Consider the following 19,342-nt stretch of genomic DNA (forward strand, 5'->3'; position numbering starts at 1 on the left):
CTGCTGTTCCCGTCCCTGCGCTTCAGCTCAAAGCCCCTTATCCCAGCCCAAACCCTGGGGCCTGTTGAGGTCTGTTCATCCTGAGAGCAAGTTAATCCAGGTGACTATAGAAGGCTGGGCACACCTCAGCCAAGCATCTCATGTGGCGGTTCCCTTCCTAAGCCCTGGGCTCTGTTCTTTGTCTCGAGGTAATTTTACTTCTTATAAAAGTGCCAGGTGCAAAAGGAATGCTCCCTCATCAACAAGAATGTTTTGCAAGGTTTAAGTTACTGCTATTCTGAGGCAAGGCATGGCGGGGTAAGGAAAAGAGCCTCCATAGTTATAGGCCGGCATTCTCTTGTCTTTTTCTGGTACCCAGCTCTCCTGAGCCGTGAGTCCTGGGGCAAGCTAGTTCCCTGGGCAGAGACGCTGCCAGGGCCTCAGGGTCTTCTCCGAAACACGGCTCACACCCGGGGCATCCTTTCCTGAAGGTGAGAGAACACCAATTCTCACACACCAGGCTAGAAACTAAAAGGCTTCTACCAGCAATGAGCTCCTGAGACAGGATGTGAACCTGGATCCACTGACTCCAGAACTAGCACTCCTTTAATGGTACTACACTGTTTGGGTTGAGTATGTGCTGAGCACAAGGCATCTCTGGAAACTTAATAACGAATTCCTCAAATGAGGTTTTTTTCTGACATCTGTTTCCAAAAATTGGATTTCTGATGGGGGAAGTGAGAGAGGGGATGGGAAGTTGTTGGGGTTTTTTCTCCTTTCATTTCCTTAAAAATCAACAAACAACAACAAACCCTTACCTTCTGTCTTAGAACCAATACTATGTAAGTATAAGGGCAGTAAGGACTAGGCAATGGGGGTTAAGTAACTGACCCAGGGTCACACAGCTAGGAAGTATCTGAGGCCACTTTTGAACCCAGGACCTCCTACCTCTAGGCCTCATTATCAATTCAGTGAACTTTCTTTCTTTCTTTTTCTTCCTCCCTTCCTCCCTTTCTCCCTCCCCCTTTCTTCCTGTCTTTCTTTATCTTTCTCTCTCCCCTCTTTCCTTCTTCTTTTCTTTCTCCTCTCTCTCTCTCTACTCTTTAACCCTTGTTTCCTTCCTTCCTTCCTTCCTTCCTTCCTTCCTTCCTTCCTTCCTTCCTTCCTTCCTTCCTTCCTTCCTTCCTTCCTTCCTTCCTTCCTTCCTTCCTTCCTCCTTCCTTCCTATATTTCTTTCTTTCTTCCTTCCTTCCTTCCATTCTTCTTCCCTCCCTCCTTCCCTCTCTCCCTCCATCCCTCCCTCCTTTCCTTCCTTCCTTCCTTCCTTCCTTTCTTCCTTCCTTCTTTTCTTTCTTTCATCTGTATTAGTAATTCCACACAAAGTAAACTTCAGGAAGTCTCTTTATTCCTATGATTAATAATGGGAAACTCTTACTTCTCTAGGTCTTTAAAGCTTTTGGTTTTTGTTTTATTTATTTTAAACTCTTAACTTCAGTCTTGGTATATGTGGCAAAAGGCTAGGCAATCAAGGTCACTTGACTTGCCCAGGGTCTCATAGCTAGGAAATGTTTGAGGCCAGATTTAACCTCTTCCTGATTCCAGGCCTCTTGATGCTCTATCACTGAACTATCTAGCTGTCCCAAGCTCCTTAAGGTTTACAGATTGCTTTTATCACAACAGCCCAATGAGATAGGCAGTGCCACTATTATTTTCCTCGGAATGGTTATTCAAATATTTGTACCCCTATTTAACAAATGACACGACGCTCAGTGGTTAGTGACTCCCCCCACCCTCATCCCCCGATTCACGCAGCTCCTATGTGTCCAGTTTCCTGGTCTGCCACAGTCTCTACCACCATCCTGAAACTTTCTCTGATTCTTTCAGATTAGACTTGACCCTCTCTTCCCAGGAACAAGAGCACTTTTTTCTTGACAACTCTCCAATGTATTTGTCACATAACACCAAGTATCTGCCTTGGCTTCTTATCATCCTTCTAAACTGTAAGCATTATGAGGAATCATAGAATAAAAGCCAACACTGACATGCTGCTTTGAGGTTTGCCAAGGATTTTACATGTATTCCTTGTCTCATTTGACTCTCCCAACAATCCTATATAGTATTTATTTAGTTCAGGTTTTATTTTTTACTTGTTATTTTCCATTTTAATTTTATAATCTTTTAAAAATTGTATAATCCTTCTGTTTTATTATTTATTATCTCCTCTTTACAGATCATAGATGTAGAACTGGAAAAAATCTCATTGTTTTTTAAACCCTTACCTTCCATCTTAGAATCAATACTGTGTATTGGCTCCACGGCAGAAGATTGGTAAGGGGTGGGCAATGGGGGTTAAGGGACTTGCCCAGGGTCACACAGCTGGGGAGTGTCTGAGGCCAGATTTGAACCCAGGACCTCCCATTTCTAGGCCTGGCTCTCAATCCACTGAGCTACCCAGCTGCCCCCAAGACCTCATTTTACATTTGTGGAAACTGAGGTTTAGAGAGAATGCATTATTTCACCAAGATTACACAGCCAATAAGCATCAGGAATGGAATTTGAAGCAAGGTGTTTCCAATTTCAAGTTCTTCACACTTCCCCTTCTACCACATTGCTTCTCCATGTTCTAGGACCTAGATATGGAATGGCTGCTAGGTAGCACAGGGGATAGAGCTGCCTGAGCCTGTAGTGAGGAAGTTCAAATCTGGCCTCAGACACTTAACTATCGGTGTAACCCTGGGCAAGTTGCTTAACTCTGTTTGCCTCAGTTTCCTCATTTGTAAAATGACTGGAGAAGGAAATGGCAAACCATTCCAGTATCTTTGCCAAGAAAATCCTACATGGGGTCATGAAGAGTTGGAAAAGACTAAAACAACAATAAGATTTTGGAGCTAGAAGATGCATGAGAGGTCAAGGCAGGGTCTATGCTGTAGCACAGCTGTGTTCACACTTGAAGGTATGTACCATAATCCTCCCCTCCCAGAGTCCCCTAGACCCCCATTGCAAGTTGTGTTTGTGGAGTGAAGCTTCTGTCCTCATGCTGGGGTTCTGGCTTCCCGTGGGTACACATTTAGAAAGCTGAATTCCACACTTAAATTAGAGGCTAGGATTTAATGGGACCAAATTAAAACCTTTGAACATCGGTGAGTTTGGGGTTGCCCCTTCCAGGGCCTTGGGACTGGGTGAGGCACCCCCCCCCCTTTCTGATTGATACTGACCACTAGATGTCCTACTGGCTCTCCTGCCCAGGTTTCCTCTGAAATCTGCCCAAGAAAAGTTCTTGGGGGATGGAGAAGGATGGAGAAGGATGGAGAAGGGATATCACGTGAATGCTGCCTGAGGGAATTGCTTCACTTTTTCTTTCCTTCTTTCCCTACTGGCTGAGCTCATGGCCTGACTGTTCTTGGGGCTTGTGGGTAGGGTTATGAAACTAACCTTCTAAAGCCTGGGTTACAGGGATGTCCCCTGCCCTTCAGGGTCCCCTCTGATGTCACAACTGCTGTCCCTGTGGGAATGGAGCAGCTGGAGTGACTCAAGGAGACAGGAAAGATGGGGGTGGAGGGAAGTAACTCTGCCAGCTGGTGCTCAAAAAGACCTGAGGCTCATCTACATTTATCCAATGAACAGTCTGAGGCTGGCAGGTGGAGGAGGGAGCTCCCTTTTCCTTTGTGACATCTCCCCTTCTTTTCCCCTTCAAGGATGCTGCATTCATGTGCTTTGTAACCAGATTGTATTTACAAGGTTTCAGGGAATTTTTAGAGCTGGAAGTAACCTTAGAGATTTTCTATTTAGGGGTTAATCCCCTTATTTGCTGAATGGGGAAACCAAGGCTCAGAGTGTGTGACTTACTATTAAAGAGAATTGACAAGGAATAATAAGGGAACTTATATCCTTGGCTGGAACTTGAGTGTAGGAGCTTCCTCTCTGGATCTCAATTTCCTCCTGTGTAAAGTAAGGGAGTTGGACTAGATGATTTTGGGTGTTGCTTCTGGCCATTTCATAGATGTGCTGCTGTAATAATCTCAACAAAGGAGTCACCTCCATTTACAAATTTTTCTGATGCTAGAGAGTCTCTTTTCATATTCTTTTCCTCCAGCCCCAAAGGGGATGGGGGAGAGAGACAGAGACAGAAAGACAGAGAGAGAGACAGAGAGAGAAAGGAAGAGAAAGGGAGAGAGAGAGAGAGGAAGAGGGAGAGAGAGACAGAGACAAAGACAGAGAGAGAAAGGGAGAGAGAAGGAGAGCAGACAGACAGACATAGGGAGAGAGAGGGGGGAAAGAGACAGACAGACAGACAGAGACAGACAGAGAGGAAGAGAGAGAGACAGAGAGAGAAAGGAAGAGAAAGGGAGAGAGAGGGAGAGGGAGAGGGAGAGAGAGACAGAGACAGAGAGACAAAGAGAGAAAGGGAGAGAGAGGGGGAGAGACAGACAGACAGACAGAGGAAGAGAGAGAGAAAGAATATATGCGTATGTATGTATGTTGTGGGGAGTGGAGTGGAGGGAAGAGATTAAGAAGGAATTGAGCAGACATAAAATTAAACACAGCTGCCATGAGAGAAGGATGGGGCCTCTTTGTCCCTTGGGATTTCCTGGACCACAATTTGAAGGGCCCTGGCCCTAATTCAATCTCATTAAAAAAAAATCACCAAGTTGTCAGGCCTAGAAGAATGATCCTTAAGTTATCACTGGGTCTGTTCCTCTGCCTTCAGGACACAGCATACCCACCCCAAGTGGCCTAGACAGACCAAGAGGTTATCCTATTTTTAAAGCTCGCCCCCAGGCACTAGCTGGGCAGTGCTATAAAATCCTCCTTGTTTTTTAAGGCTTCCTGCCAATGCCCTATGTCTTGCACTCAACCAACTCATATGTATTGGCTGGTGTGAGTAGAACAGACTCATGGAATTCTGGAGTTGGAAGGGTCTTAGAAAGCATCTTATCCCTTTCCCTCATTTTACAGATGGGGAAACTAAGGCCTCTGGAGTTTCAGGGTCACACAGCTGGCTAGCAACTGAGCCAGATTTAGAAAATGGGCCTTCTGGCTTGCGGTATTCCAGTCTTTACGTCATGGAGGAAGCTGGAGGGCGTAGCAGATAGAGTGTTGGGCTTGAAGTGACGAAGATCTGCATTTGAATCTTGCCTCAGTCACTTACTCTGGGGGAGTTGCTTACGCTCCCTCCGCCTCAGTTTCCTCATCTGTAAAATGGGGATGATGATAGCACCTACCTCCTGAGATTCATGTGAGGATTAAATAAAAGAACTTCTTGCTTTGCAAAGCACAGATGGGAATGATGAGCCCTTCAGTGACAGTGTGGCTCAGGACAAGTCACTTTCCCTCACTGGGTCTGTAGTTTTGTTACCTATAAAAGCCATGCTTACTCCATTTGTCTCTCCCCACCCCCTTCCATCCTGCTATCCTCCTGCTGCTTCCCCTCCTGATCTGCTGCCTTCCTGCCTGCCAGCAAAAAGAATTTACCTCCTGAAAAAAAAAAAAGGCCAGGCCAGCAAGAAGATCCCCATGAGCTCATCCGTACCCAGTTAATAAAAAGAGCTCCAAGACCTCTGGCCTAACATTGAACTGCCCTCCATAAAGTTCCCAATCAGAATAATGCTTTCCCAGCACTGTAGACACAGATCTTCTCGGCAACCTGACGGGATGAAGCAAACTCCCTTCCTGCTGCTGCTGTTAATGACATTACATTATCTTAATAAGGTTCTAAGAACTGCCAGAAGTTAGAGAATTAAAAAAAAAAAAACCTCAGCAGCAGAATGAAAACTCAAAAAACAAAACAAAAACAAAACAAAACAAACAAAAAAACCCCACAAACAAACAAACAAAAAACCCCAGCTGTCATCATTGCTCTGGGAAAAGACAATCACATGTTGGGAGGGCTGGGGGTGCTAAACTGGGAGTGCTTCGTAAACCGGAGTAGGGAACTTGGGTCTAAACGTAGCATTTTCCTGATATCTGGGGATGGAAAAGGAGAACTGAACAATATTATGTGGCATTTATGTAGAGCTTGAAGCTTTTCCAATTTCCTTCTGTCTGCAAACTCATTTGAGGCTCACGGCTTTGTGGAGTAGCAACTACAGATTTTTAAAAAAATGTATTTAATTAATTAACTTAGAATATTTTCCCATGCAACTATAGATTCTATTGCTATTTTACAGATGAGAAAACTAAGGTTCAGAGAAATGATTTATTTATTTATTTATTTATTTATTTATATCTTTACCTTCTGTCTTAGAATCAATATTAAGTATTGGTTCTAGGGCAGAAGAGTAGTAAGGGCTGGGCAATGGGGGTTAAGTGACTTGCCCAGGGTCATACAGCTAGAAAGTGTATGAGACCAAATTTGAGCCTAGGACCTCCTGTCTTTGAGCCTGACTCTCAATCCCCTGAGCCACTTCACTGCCCCTTAAAGATGTACTTTTTAAAGGAGTTTCAGGACTCCTCAAAGGCTATCCAGGATTGTCACTGACCCAGTGCTTGTATAGATTGTCATCTCCTTCCTTCTCCCCCTTTTTGCCTAGCTATCAGTCATGAGGGTTTCCAGGTCTTTATCAGAAGACTGTTAGGAGATGGCTGTTATCTCTGGCCTGGATTAGTGAAATGGCTTAATTGTTCTCATTGATTCCAGTCTCTCCCCTTTTCACATAGTTGTGTAAGAAATCTTCTAAAGCCTAGGTCAGATCATGTCACTCCCCTGCCCCTAAGCCTTAATTATTGCCATAATAATATTTATATTATGCCTACTATACGCCAGAAACTATACAAAGCACTTTACAAATGTTATTTCATTTCATCCTTAAAACAACCTTAGGAAAAGGTATTATTATCTCCATTTTGCAGCCAAGGAAACTGAGGCAAAGGTTAAGTGACTTGCTCGGAGTCACCCAGATAGTAAAGGATTGAGGCCAGATAAGAATTCAAGATTTCCTGACTTCAGTCCCAATGTTCTACCCACTGAACCATCTAGAATAATTATAAACTCACTATGACATTTAAGGCCAAGAACAATCTGGTTTCAACTTGTCTTTTTAAGTCTTACTTCAAATCACTACCTTTGGTGATCTCTGCATTTGAGGTTTTGCTGTTCAGTCATTTCAGTCACATCCAACTTTTTGTGACCCCATTTGGAGTTGGCTTGGCAAAAATACCAGAGAGGTTTGCTCTGTCCTTCTCCAGCCCAATTTACAGATGAGGAAACTGAGACCAATAGGGTTAAGTGATAAGCCCAGGGTCATATGGTTAGCCAGGTTCTGAAGCCAGATTTAAATTCAGGAAAATGAGTCTTCCTGACTTTCAGACTTAGCACTCTAACCACTGTATCACCTCGCTGTTCCCTTATCTTTTTCTGCCCTCCTCAACCTCTGACCATTTGTAAAGACCACCCCAAATGTCTGGAATGCACTGACTCCCAATTTCTGCCTATTAAAATCCTTTTTTTCCCTTCATAGACTAAATCAGGTGCCTTTCCAGACTCTCCCCTAAGTGAAAGCATTCTCTTAGATTTTCTAGGTTGCTTTGTCTGCATCTCTCCTCTGTCTGCTTCTCTCCTCTGTCTGCTTCTCTCCTCTGTCTGCCTCTCTCCTCTGTCTGTATCTCTCCTCTGTCTGCATCTCTCCTCTGTCTGCCTCTCTCCTCTGTCTGCATCTCTCCTCTGTCTGTATCTCTCCTCTGTTTGCATCTCTCCTTTGTCTGCATCTCTCCTCTGTCTGCATCTCTCCTCTGTCTGCTTCTCTCCTCTGTCTGCATCTCTCCTCTGTCTGCCTCTCTCCTCTGTTTGCATCTCTCCTCTGTCTGCATCTCTCCTCTGTCTGCCTCTCTCCTCTGTCTGCATCTCTCCTCTGTCTGCATCTCTCCTCTGTCTGCTTCTCTCCTCTGTCTGCTTCTCTCCTCTGTCTGCCTCTCTCCTCTGTCTGCCTCTCTCCTCTGTCTGCCTCTCTCCTCTGTCTGCCTCTCTCCTCTGTCTGCATCTCTCCTCTGTCTGCATCTCTCCTCTGTTTGCATCTCTTCTCTGTCTGCCTCTCTCCTCTGTCTGCCTCTCTCCTCTGTCTGCCTCTCTCCTCTGTCTGTATCTCTCCTCTGTCTGCAGCTCTCCTCTGTCTGCATCTCTCCTCTGTCTGCATCTCTCCTCTGTCTGTATCTCTCCTCTGTCTGCCTCTCTCCTCTGTCTGCCTCTCTCCTCTGTCTGCTTCTCTCCTCTGTCTGCCTCTCTCCTCTGTCTGCATCTCTCCTCTGTCTGTATCTCTCCTCTGTCTGCAGCTCTCCTCTGTCTGCCTCTCTCCTCTGTCTGCATCTCTCCTCTGTCTGCAGCTCTCCTCTGTCTGCCTCTCTCCTCTGTCTGCATCTCTCCTCTGTCTGTATCTCTCCTCTGTCTGCAGCTCTCCTTTGTCTGCCTCTCTCCTCTGTCTGCATCTCTCCTCTGTCTGTATCTCTCCTCTGTCTGCAGCTCTCCTCTGTCTGCATCTCTCCTCTGTCTGCCTCTCTCCTCTGTCTGCCTCTCTCCTCTGTCTGCATCTCTCCTCTGTCTGCATCTCTCCTCTGTCTGCATCTCTCCTCTGTCTGCCTCTCTCCTCTGTCTGCCTCTCTCCTCTGTCTGCATCTCTCCTCTGTCTGCATCTCTCCTCTGTCTGCAGCTCTCCTCTGTCTGCCTCTCTCCTCTGTCTGCCTCTCTCCTCTGTCTGCATCTCTCCTCTGTCTGCCTCTCTCCTCTGTCTGCCTCTCTCCTCTGTCTGCATCTCTCCTCTGTCTGTATCTCTCCTCTGTCTGCAGCTCTCCTCTGTCTGCCTCTCTCCTCTGTTTGCATCTCTCCTCTTTCTGTGTCTCTTCTTTGTTCAACCACACTCTTTCTTGCATTATATTTACTTGTCTATGCACAGTCTCCCCCGGATTGACTGTAAACCCCTGGCGGGTAGGAGCATCTCATTGTCCATCAATGTTTTCCAAGTGCCAAGGATACGCAGTATAAGCCCAACATATGTTTTTCACACTTTTGTTGAAGTGGAAGCTCTAAATGGAGGGATGATAGAGGAAGGGGGTTCACAGGATCACTGAAGTTGTACCCTAAGGCCATCTAGTCTTGTTTTGTAGAGGAGAAGACCGAAGCCCAGAGTGGGACTGTGACAAGCTACAGCAGCATCAGAATTCAAACCCAGGACTTTTGATTCTAGTCAAATCTGGTGTTCTTAGCAGATAGGTGGCTCTGTGGAGAGTCAGGAAGACCCAAGTTTAAATTTAGCCTCAAATACTTACTACTTTTATAACTTATTAAGTCACTTAACTTCCATCTGCCTCAGTGTCCTCATCTGTAAAATGGGGATAACAATAGCACCCATGTCTCTGGGGTTGTGAGGCCAAATGAGGTCATATTTGTAAAGCACAGTCCCAGGCACATAATAGGTGCTTAATGAGTGCTTGTTTCTTTCCTTTCTGTACATTGCACCTTGGCTGCTGCCATATTTGCCTGGTTTCCTTTCAGGCCAAATCTGATGGAGCATTTTTACCATGGAGCGATTTTCTCATTTTTTCCCCTTTAGATCCACACCTACTCAAGAAAACAAGTAACCAGAGGTCACGGTAAGCCTGGCCGGTGGCATGGGCAAGGTTCCCAGGTGGTACCAAGCATTAGTGGCTTATGTGCCAGCCGCAGGGGCCGGAGGACACTGGGAAGTACAGCCTGGCCAAGAATAGCAAGGCTCAGCCTTGATGGAGTCTTAGGAATGATTCAGGACCTGGCTTAGGTCAATGGGAGGAGGACAGGGTAGGGATTTGATAAGATCAGCCCAAGGATTTAGCTGAAACCCAGGGCAGACTCAGCCGAGAAGCAAGGACGGCAATGCATCACTTCCAACAGGGACACAGCCTATGCTGCCCGCCGTAAAAGCTGCTGGGTCCCCTTACCAACCGTAGGAGAGAGCATTAGCTAGAACATTACAGGCAAAGGAATAGCCTATAATTTTGTACATAAAGCCGAGCCTTTCCCTCAGCCCCTGTGAGGTGCGAACAGGAGGTAATAGGACCAACTATAGACCAGAATTCACACATCCAAGCATAGCCCCTCACACACCTTTCACAGTAGTCCCCTTGGGAGGCTACAAGACTTTTTCTAAAATGTTTAGAGCTCCCCGAGGGGAACTGCCTTCAGAGCCAGATTATAAACCAGAGAAGAAAACCAGCTTCATCAGTTTATCGTCTTTCGTTTTCTTTTAGCTACAGACTCGTGATTTCATCAATAGAAGGAATGCCCAGTGCGGAAACTCCATCCACTGACACAGAGGGGCAATTTATCTCTAATTTATATTCTTAGGGAGTTCCCTGAAACACTGAGAGATGAAACCACTTGCCAGAGGTCAGATGGGATTTGAACTCAGGTCTTTTATTCTTAAACCAATTCTCAACCCATCAGGGCACTGCCTCTCTCTTGCTTTTTTTTTTTTCTTGGCACATGTTTTTTCAACCAAAAACAGGAACTGAGTTTGACCTCATTCCCCAGACTTGGCTCTGACAAACATTTACCATTCCCCCAAATCAAATCCATCCTCAAAGGAAAATGTGGTCCCGGAGATGGCTGTGCTACAGACAATGATGCCCCCAGATTGTTTCCAGCAAAGACCAGAGAATTGGAATTTGGTCAGTGTAGCTAACCAAAGTCAAGGGATTGAGGCTTTTTAGGGCAGTGAAGAGAAGACTTGGAGGGAATCCTGGGGCTGGGTTCCTGTATCTAAAGTCATGTGGAACTAGGATTAGATATCTTATTGGGCTTCCAGGGCAGGGATCAGTGGGTGGGATCCTCAGGGTGCCAGACTTCAGCTTACTACAAGGAAGACATTCTTAACAAGATGGACTGGGCAGCCTTGGAGGGTTTTAAGTTTCCCATCACCGGAGATGCTTCAAGCAGCATTTGTCAGGGATAATAATAATGATGACTCTTGTTGACTATTTCACGGTTTACGAAGTGCTTTCCTTTCATGTAAAGGGGGCTGATTCTTGTTTCAGAGGTTTGGGCTACGTGGTCTCTAGGATCCTTTTCAATACTGAAACTTTATGATTCTCTACTTGAAGGAGAAAAACGTAAGTTTTGGTTGCTTCTGAATAAAAAAGATTTGTTTCTGATACTTGACATATCATCACACTCAATATGTGGCAGATATGATTTCTCATTCACTAGATTTCTAGGGTCAAAGATCTAAGAATTGGAAGGGACCAAGGAAGCCATATATTCCAACCTTTTCGCTTCGTTATTGTTCAGTTATTTCACTTGTGTCTGACTCTTTGTGAGTGCATTTGGTGTGTTCTTAGCAGAGGTACTGGCATGGTTTGCCATTTCCTTCTCCAGCTCCTTTACAGATGAGGAAACTGAGGCCAACAAGGTTAAGTGGCTTGCCCACGATCCCACAGCTAGCAAGTGTCTGGGGCCAGATTTGAACTCAGGAAGAGGAGCCTTCCTGACTCCAGGTCCAGCGCTCTATCCACTGTGCTCCCGTAGCTGCCTCTCTTCTCACTTTACAGGGTAGGAAACTGAGGACAACGGAAACAAAGGGGCTTACCAGAGCTGGAATTTGGACCCAGCTCCTCTTACTCCAGTTTCAATGCTCTTTCTATTGTATCATGCCTCATCTCTAATAACTGAGCTATTCCGATGGTCAGTCAGCTGGCTGGCTTGGCATTACTACCCACCTAACTTTTCCTAACATAAACACTGTTTCAGAAATCGGTCACACACTCATGTTTGCCGACTGGGCTGGCGAATGACAGTCTTGCAAATGAAGGGGATTCAAATTATGTGATGGGCAAATCTGACCTGAAGTTGTTTTAGCAATCTTATTATAAAGAGTGCCCAAACCAGCACACTTCAGGGTCTAGATGGCACAAACGATACTGAAATGTTTGCAGGACAAAATGTTCCTCCTGTAGCTTTAAAATATTTTATACTAGTTTATGTTTTCTCTGACCTTTGTACGACAATAGAGAACACAAGAGGCAGCATGGTGTATGATACTGAAATGGAAACTCAGTGTCCTAAAGATCCGAGTTCAAGTCCTGCCTCAGACACCTACTGGTGACCCTGGTGAAGCCACTTAATCTCTCATTGCCCTCCTCATCCTATCCTATAATTTCCAAGATTATAATTGCAGAAAAGACACAGATCTGCACTGGGAGTGAGTTTCTGTGGATGCTCCCCTGACTGATGAAATCATAGGTCTGATAAAAAAAATAACAACATAGAACTATGGAAAAGAATAAAATAAAAGGGAGTCCGGCCCCCAAACATTGCCCTGAAAATGGTTAAAGCAGCCTGCTATTGCCTTCTCATTAGCTGGTTCACCAGATTAGGCTATCTTTGTTTTTTTTAAACTCAATCTTCTATCTTAGAATTCAAGCTAATTATTATCTCTAAGATAGAAGAGCAATAAAGGCTAGGGAACTGGGGTTAAGTGACTTGCCCAGGACCACCCAGGTAAGAAGTGTCTGAGGTTGGATTTGAACCTAGGACCTCCTTTAGGCCTGGCTCTCCACCCCCTGAGCTCTCTGGCTTCCCCTATTAAATGATCTTCTCAGGACTCTAGTAAGACACTGAATCCTGAGACGCCTGCAGGGACCAGCAGTACAACCTTGGACAAGTCTCTGTCTCTGGGCCTCGATTTCTTTCTCTGCAAAATGATGGAGTGAATAAGACGCTCTCTAAAGTCTTTGTGAATGAGAACATCCACAGCCACTAGACTGTGAGCTGTTTTAAGAGTGGTCTTTTTTGTCTTGTTCTCTTGGGCTTCCTACATGCTCATCGACTGACCTCAGAAGGGTTCCTGATTGGGTCCACCCTTCCCTCCCCACCCCCTCAGGCCTCTCTCTCCTCCGCCAGCACCCCAATGCGCCCCGGCCTCACACCTGGTGAATCGAACCTCACAGATGTTACACATGTAGGGCTTCTCGCCAGTGTGCGTCCTCATGTGCCTCGGCAGCTTCCCTGCCCCCATGATGATCTTATGGCAGATGGGGCACTGCTGGGACGCCTTGGGCTTCAGCTTCCGCTCCTCGGCCAGGGGCCACGGGGGGAAGATGCTGCTCAGGTGGGTGGCGCTCAGGAAGTTGAGATAGGCGCCATAGTCGGTCTCAGCCTTTATGGGTCCCAGGGGTCCCCCGGGCAGGTCGGCGAACACGTCCTTGAAGAAGTCCCCAGGGAAGGGGGGCGGGGGTGGGGGCTGGAGCTCCTCCTTCTCCTCTTCCTTGATCTTGCGTTTTTTGATGACCAGGTCTAGGGGTCCATTGTCCATGGGCTGCTCGGGCAGCTGGGCAAAGGCACCAAAATCTCCAGGCCAGAGGTGTGGAAAGAAGCCTGGGGAAAAGGGAGATAAGGCAGGCCTTCTGTCAGGGATGTTGGCTTTGGGGTAGAGGTTTTCCCTCAGCAAAGACTCAATGGAGAAGTCCCGGATGACCCCGAGATGACCAGGGCTGCCATTGGCCTGGAAAGGGTTGGAGAAGTCCCTGGGGGTGTCTGCATAGGCCTTCTCCGTGAGGTGATCTGTCCTAGAGGGGCTTTGGGGGCAGCTGATGTCCTGGGCATCGGGAAGGTTTTCCTGGTCAGCAAAATCTTCCGTCTCATCGTCCTCATCCTCATCCTCTTCATCTTCTTCCTCCTCATCCTCTTCCTCGTCCTCCTCATCTTCGTCGTCATCATCCTCCTTGTCATCCTCCTCTTCCCCATCCCCTCCGGGCTCCATGATCTCCAGGCACACGTTGACGATGCACTGGATCTCCAGCATTTTGGCAGCGTTCAAGATGTGTTTCACGTTGGAGGCTGTGATGGTGAGCGTAGAGGTGTAGGCAAACTCCAGGATGGCGGCCAGCGCCTCCGGCTGGACGAAGTCAATCTCGTAGACGTAAGGCTGGTCAGCTAAAGTCCCCGCCGTGAAGAGCTTCTTGAAGTACTTGCTGCAGGCAGCCAGGACGGACCGGTGGGTGCGGTACTCCTGCTCCTGGACCACCAGGAGCACATCGCAGAGCAGGCCATCGTGCCGCTGCTCATTGAGGCTGCACAGCACCTCGCTGCTGTGGTTGGGGAAGGGAATGCCGATCAGTTCGTCAATGCCATTGGCCATGTTCTCATCCAGAGCCCTGCGGGGACACAAAGCACAAGGCGGGGATTAGGGAACGGGCACCCCCATTTCTTGTCACCTAGAACCAGGGGGTCAAGCGTGTGGCCAACAACTCTCCAGTGTACCAGCTCAAAAGGTCACGGAACAAAACAAATAAAAACACAACAGGACATCGAAAATGTCAATATGTGGTTTTCTAGGTCAACACATGACCCACCAGTGTCCTTCTACAGGTCCTTCCAGAGCTTGACTTTCCCCATCTAGGTTTCCTATATCACAGTCTTTAGAAAGTCAGAAATACATAAAATAGGCAAGTACTATTGTGCAATACCAACCTATTTAACTTTTAATACCACACATGTAGACTTTTTTTTAAGTGTTTTTTAAGTTTTAAGACTTCTTTTTAAAGTGAAAATAAGCAAAAACTTAAAGACTGCCAAAAGAACATGAATGCCAGCAGATGACACACAAAGGTTAGAAATATAGAGATACCTTAAAAAGTGTAGTCACTCATAAATGCATATAAAGTTCTGTAAGCGCCCCGTAAGAGAAGAGAGAAAATTCAGACTTCTTGCCAAAGAGTTTTACACAGATTTTCTAGATTGCAAAGACACCGTGCCCCGATTCCCGTGATATGGAAGGGAAGCTAGAGATGGTGTAGTGGCTTCCTTTCTATTTGAGTTTGCCAACACTGAATTCTAGAAAAGCCATAATGCATTCTGGCTTCTCTGATTTTATTTGCATCCTTCCTTCTCATCAATGCAATTCAGCACAGTTGCATTCAGTTCAATCAATACGTTGTGTCCAGTGTGCACAGAGTACTAATAGTAGATGCCCAGTGAGGTAAAACACTTAGAGAAGACATAGTCCCTGCCTTCATGGAGATTAAAGTCTGGTGTACACACAAACTATCACTGCTGCTACTCAGAATACACAGTGGTGACAGGCGTGCCAGACAAAATAAAATACTACAGGAAGTCTGAGGGAGAAGGCCATTTGTGACATCCTCTGTTCACCCCCTAGTATATCCACGTCCTGTTCACTCCTCACAGCACTGAAGTCCAGCCCACCTTCTCTATGATGTCTTTTTAAAAAAAATCCTTCTCTTCTCTCTTAGTATCGATTCTTTTTTTTTAATTTGAAAATTTTTATTTAATTAATTAATTTAGAATATTCTTCCATGGTTACATGATTCATGTTCTTTCCCTCTCTTCCTCCCACCCTCCTTCTGAATACAACAAGCAAATCAACTAGGTTTTCTTAGTATCAGTTCTAAGGCAGAAGAGCAGCAAGAGCTAGGCAATTGGAGCAAAGTGACTTGCCCAGGGTCATACAGCTAGGAAGTGTCTGAGGTCAGATTGGAATCCAGGACCATGCTTTGCTCTCTATCTACTGTGCTACCTAGCATGATGTCTTTCCATTCCATCCCAAAAGAGTCATTTCCCCATCCTTTGCACTCCTCTGGGGCTTCCTTATCTGTACCCATTGGACATTTACCATATGCTGCCTTATATTAATATATATGCATATATATATATATATCTTTGTGTGTTTGCATCTTGCCTACTCAATTAGATTGTAAATGCTTCGAGAGGTAGTTCTCTGTCCTATTTTTTTGTATCCCCAGAGCCTAGAACAGGGCAAAGCAAATATTGACACTCAATAACTCCTCCTTGAATGCTTAATCTGTTTGTTCCTGGCAAACTTTTAGAGAAAATTATTAAAGGGATAGTTATTGAAACTGTCAAAAAGAAAATGGCGACAGCCAATATGGTTTCCAAGAACAGGCTACACTGGATTGAACTCATTGCTTGTTTTTGGTCATAGTGACTAGACGACTACATCAGTGGGCTATGTATCTGTGCTCTCGTCTCTAGCTCTGCCCTAGGGCTCGGGCTTCTGATGGGTGAACATTCACCAAAACTAGCCCAACTCAGGCCAACCATACCTGGACAACTTCATGCCAACTTCTGTGTCTGGAAACTGTAGTCCTATCAAGACCCCCATGTCTGGTGGGGGCAGCTGGGGAGCCACCCCTGGACACAGGAGGTCCTGAGCCTGGTCCTTACTGCTCTTCTGCCTTGGAACCAATATACAGTATTGTTTCTATGGTGGAAAGGAAGGTGTTTTTTTTTAAAGCTTAACAAATGCTTTTTTATTCATTCATTGATTTGCCAGAGGAATGCTCTAAATGTAGATGAGCTACACCTTAGCAAGGCTTTGTCAGATTAACTCACTCTAGGCTTGTAGAAAGGATGGCAAGACGTCAGCTAGATTACGGTACACGCAGGTAGATTTAGAACCGTCTGAAAGGTCACACCAAGTATACTCATTAACAGTTTAGTATCACCTTGGACCAGGTCTTTATTGGAGTGCCCTAGAAATCTTTTCCTGGCCTTTAGGCTATAAACACTTTTATGGATGACATGGATAAAGGCATAAATGGACTACAAGCTTATTATAAGCCAACTCTAGGATAGGAGAGCCAAGAAAATGCTACTGTAATATTTGTCTGAATGGTCAGGCATAACTTCCAGAAGGAGAGAGGTGATGTTCTTGGTGTTGGGTGCAAAGATGCCAGGGGAGACTACCAGAGAAGGCTTATAGATCTAATAGATCTTACTTAGATCCTAGTGGAGGAATTTTGGAGATCCCAGGAAATTTCCTCATGGGTTATTTTTATTTGGGGGCTACTGAATAAAATATTGAAATGATTAAATATTGAAAAAAACTTAAGCTGTCTTAGAATTGATACTAAGTATTGGTTCCAGTGATAAGGACTAAGCAATGGGGGTTAAGTGATTTGCCCAGGGTGACACAGCTAGGAAATATCTGAAGCTAAATTTGAACCCAGGCCCTAGCAATTCTAGGCCTAGCTCTCAATCTACTGGGCCACCCAGCTGCCCCTCAAATATGTTTTTATCATAGAAATTGCCTATTGTAAGATTCCAGCTTTGAGTGGTTTATTACACTAGGATCCAGTGACACTGGCCTCCTCATTCATCCATGACACTTCATCTCCTGTTGCCTGTGGTTTTCATTGGCTGTCCCCCCTCGGACTGGATTGCTTTCCCTCCTTACCTTTGCCTCCTGGTTTCCTTCAAGTTCTAGCTAAAATCTCACCTTCTACAAGAAGCCCTTCCCAATCCTACTTAATGCAAACGCCTTCCTGTTGTTGACTGCAATGTGGAATATCCTGTATATACTTTCTTTTTTTTTTAACCTTTAACTTCTGTCTTCGTATCAGCTCTAAGACAGAAGAGCAGCAAGGGCAAGGTAACCAGGGTTAAGTGACTTGCCCAAGGTCTCATTGCTCCAAAATGTCTGAGGTCACGTTTGGATTTCTGCTGCCTGGCTGCCCCTATATCCCTTTTTTTGTACATAGCTGCTTTCATGTTGTCTCCCTCATTAGGCTGTGAGCTCCTTCTCTGTAACCCCAGTGCTTATCACAGTGCCTGGCACTTAACAAATGCTTGTTGATGGGATGACTAAATGTGGCACCCCTACCAGGACAGCCACCTGCAGCACTCCACCTTGGGCGGACCATCGCCAAGGACTGTGTTCATTTCTATGTGGCACTTTTTACAAGAGACATTGACAACTAAAGGAAGTGACTGGGTGAAGGGATGGGCCATACGGGGACCCCTCAAAGGAAGTAGGGATGTTTAGCTTTGAGTAGAGGTTTACAGATGTCTTCAAATATTTGAGGTTCTCATGTGGAAGAGGAATTAGAATTGTTCTCTTTGGCTCTGGAGGGAAGAACCAGGAGTAAAGCGGAAGCTGCCGAGAGGCAGATTTAATCCTGAAATATGAAAGCACTTCTAACAAATTAGGGCCACCTCCAAGTGGGAATGGGCTGTGGGGATAGTGGATTCCTTGTTGCTAGAGGTCTAAGGCTAAATGAACATTTTGGGGGCATGTTGTGGAAAAGATTTTTGGTCAGGTGTGAATTGGACCAGATGGTCTCCAATGTCCCTTCCAATTCTGAAATTCTGTGATTTATGGGAAGGGGGCCAATGACAGGATAAAGGAAAAAGAGATTTATGCAGAACAGAGGAAAAAAAAATCAAGACACAATCCCTCTCTAGGCAGCAGTTGTTGCATTTTAAACTGGAAAATGATAAGAAAAGTCCAGGTTAAGGATTGTTAATTATACTTCCTCAACATCTTTGCACTTGCCCCTTCTCTAAATTCATACCATTGCCACCTTAGATCAGGCTGCAAAACTTCTCTCTTGGACCATTGCAATACACTCCTAATTAGTTTCTCTGTATCCAGCCTCTTCCTTCTCAAAATGATTCCCTATATACCGGCCAAATTGATATTTTACAGGTACAGTTCTGACCTCTTCAGCTCAGGAAACTTCAACAGCTCCCTATCGCCTCACTCTTGTGTACTCCATTCTAAATACTCCATGTCTCATGGGTCCAGAATGATCTCCTCCCTCTCCTCATCCTCTTGGGACTTTTGGCTTCCTGTGAGGTTCAGCCAGGAGTTTCAGAGTATAGAGGGCTATGCCTGGAATCAGGAAGACATGAATTCAAATCTGACCTCAGCTGTGTGACTCTGGGCATGTCCCTTAGCCCTGTTTGCCTTGGTTTCCTCCTCTGTCAAATGAGCTGGAGAAAAAAATGGCAAACCACTCCAGTATCTTTGCCTCCAAATGGGGTAGGAAGAGTTGGACACAACCAAAACCAACTAAACAAAAGCTTCAGCCCAGGTGCTTCAAGAGACCTGTCTTTATTTCCCCTATTGTTAGTCCCATCCACCCATCATTGTACTTATTTTGTATATATCCCCAACGCTTGGTATCCCCTCAGTAGAAGGCAAGCTATTCTATGTCACCTTTGTTCTCAGAGCCTGGTATACAGTAGAGAGTTCATAAATGTGTGTTGAACTGATTGATTCTAACTTCATTAACTTCATTACACCGGAGCTGTCTCAGGTGTCAGCACAAAATCGATAGAAATCACCCTCAGCGTCGCTGTGTCCCTCTGTGTCCCTCCTGCCCACACCATGCTTCTGGGTGCCTCCTCTCCTTCGTAGACCCCTCCAGACAGAGCAGGCCCAACAGAGCTACCATCATTCTTGTGAGAAAAGGAAAATAAAACAAAATCAGAACAGCCCACACCCCAAAGAGAAGGGCACCACTTGGAGGTTCCCACACTTTTATCTCCGCTATGCTTCCTCCCTCAAAGGGTGAGAATGAGCAATGCCAGGTCTTTGATATGTACCCTGGGAGCTGCTGCATTAAGAATTCTCAAACT

General features: G+C 45.6%; 1 protein-coding gene across 1 annotated transcript in view; it reads right to left on the minus strand.

The window, feature by feature from the left end:
• ZBTB7C (zinc finger and BTB domain containing 7C) overlaps window positions 1–19,342 on the minus strand; it is a 169,954-nt gene that overhangs the window by 6,602 nt on the left and 144,010 nt on the right. Inside the window, 1 exon segment of the mRNA XM_001372080.5 lies at window positions 12,868–14,094. Within this exon segment, the coding sequence (XP_001372117.4) occupies window positions 12,868–14,094 (1,227 nt within the window).

This window comes from Monodelphis domestica, chromosome 3 (genome assembly GCF_027887165.1).
Source record: "Monodelphis domestica isolate mMonDom1 chromosome 3, mMonDom1.pri, whole genome shotgun sequence".
Classification (NCBI taxonomy): Eukaryota; Metazoa; Chordata; class Mammalia; order Didelphimorphia; family Didelphidae; genus Monodelphis; species Monodelphis domestica.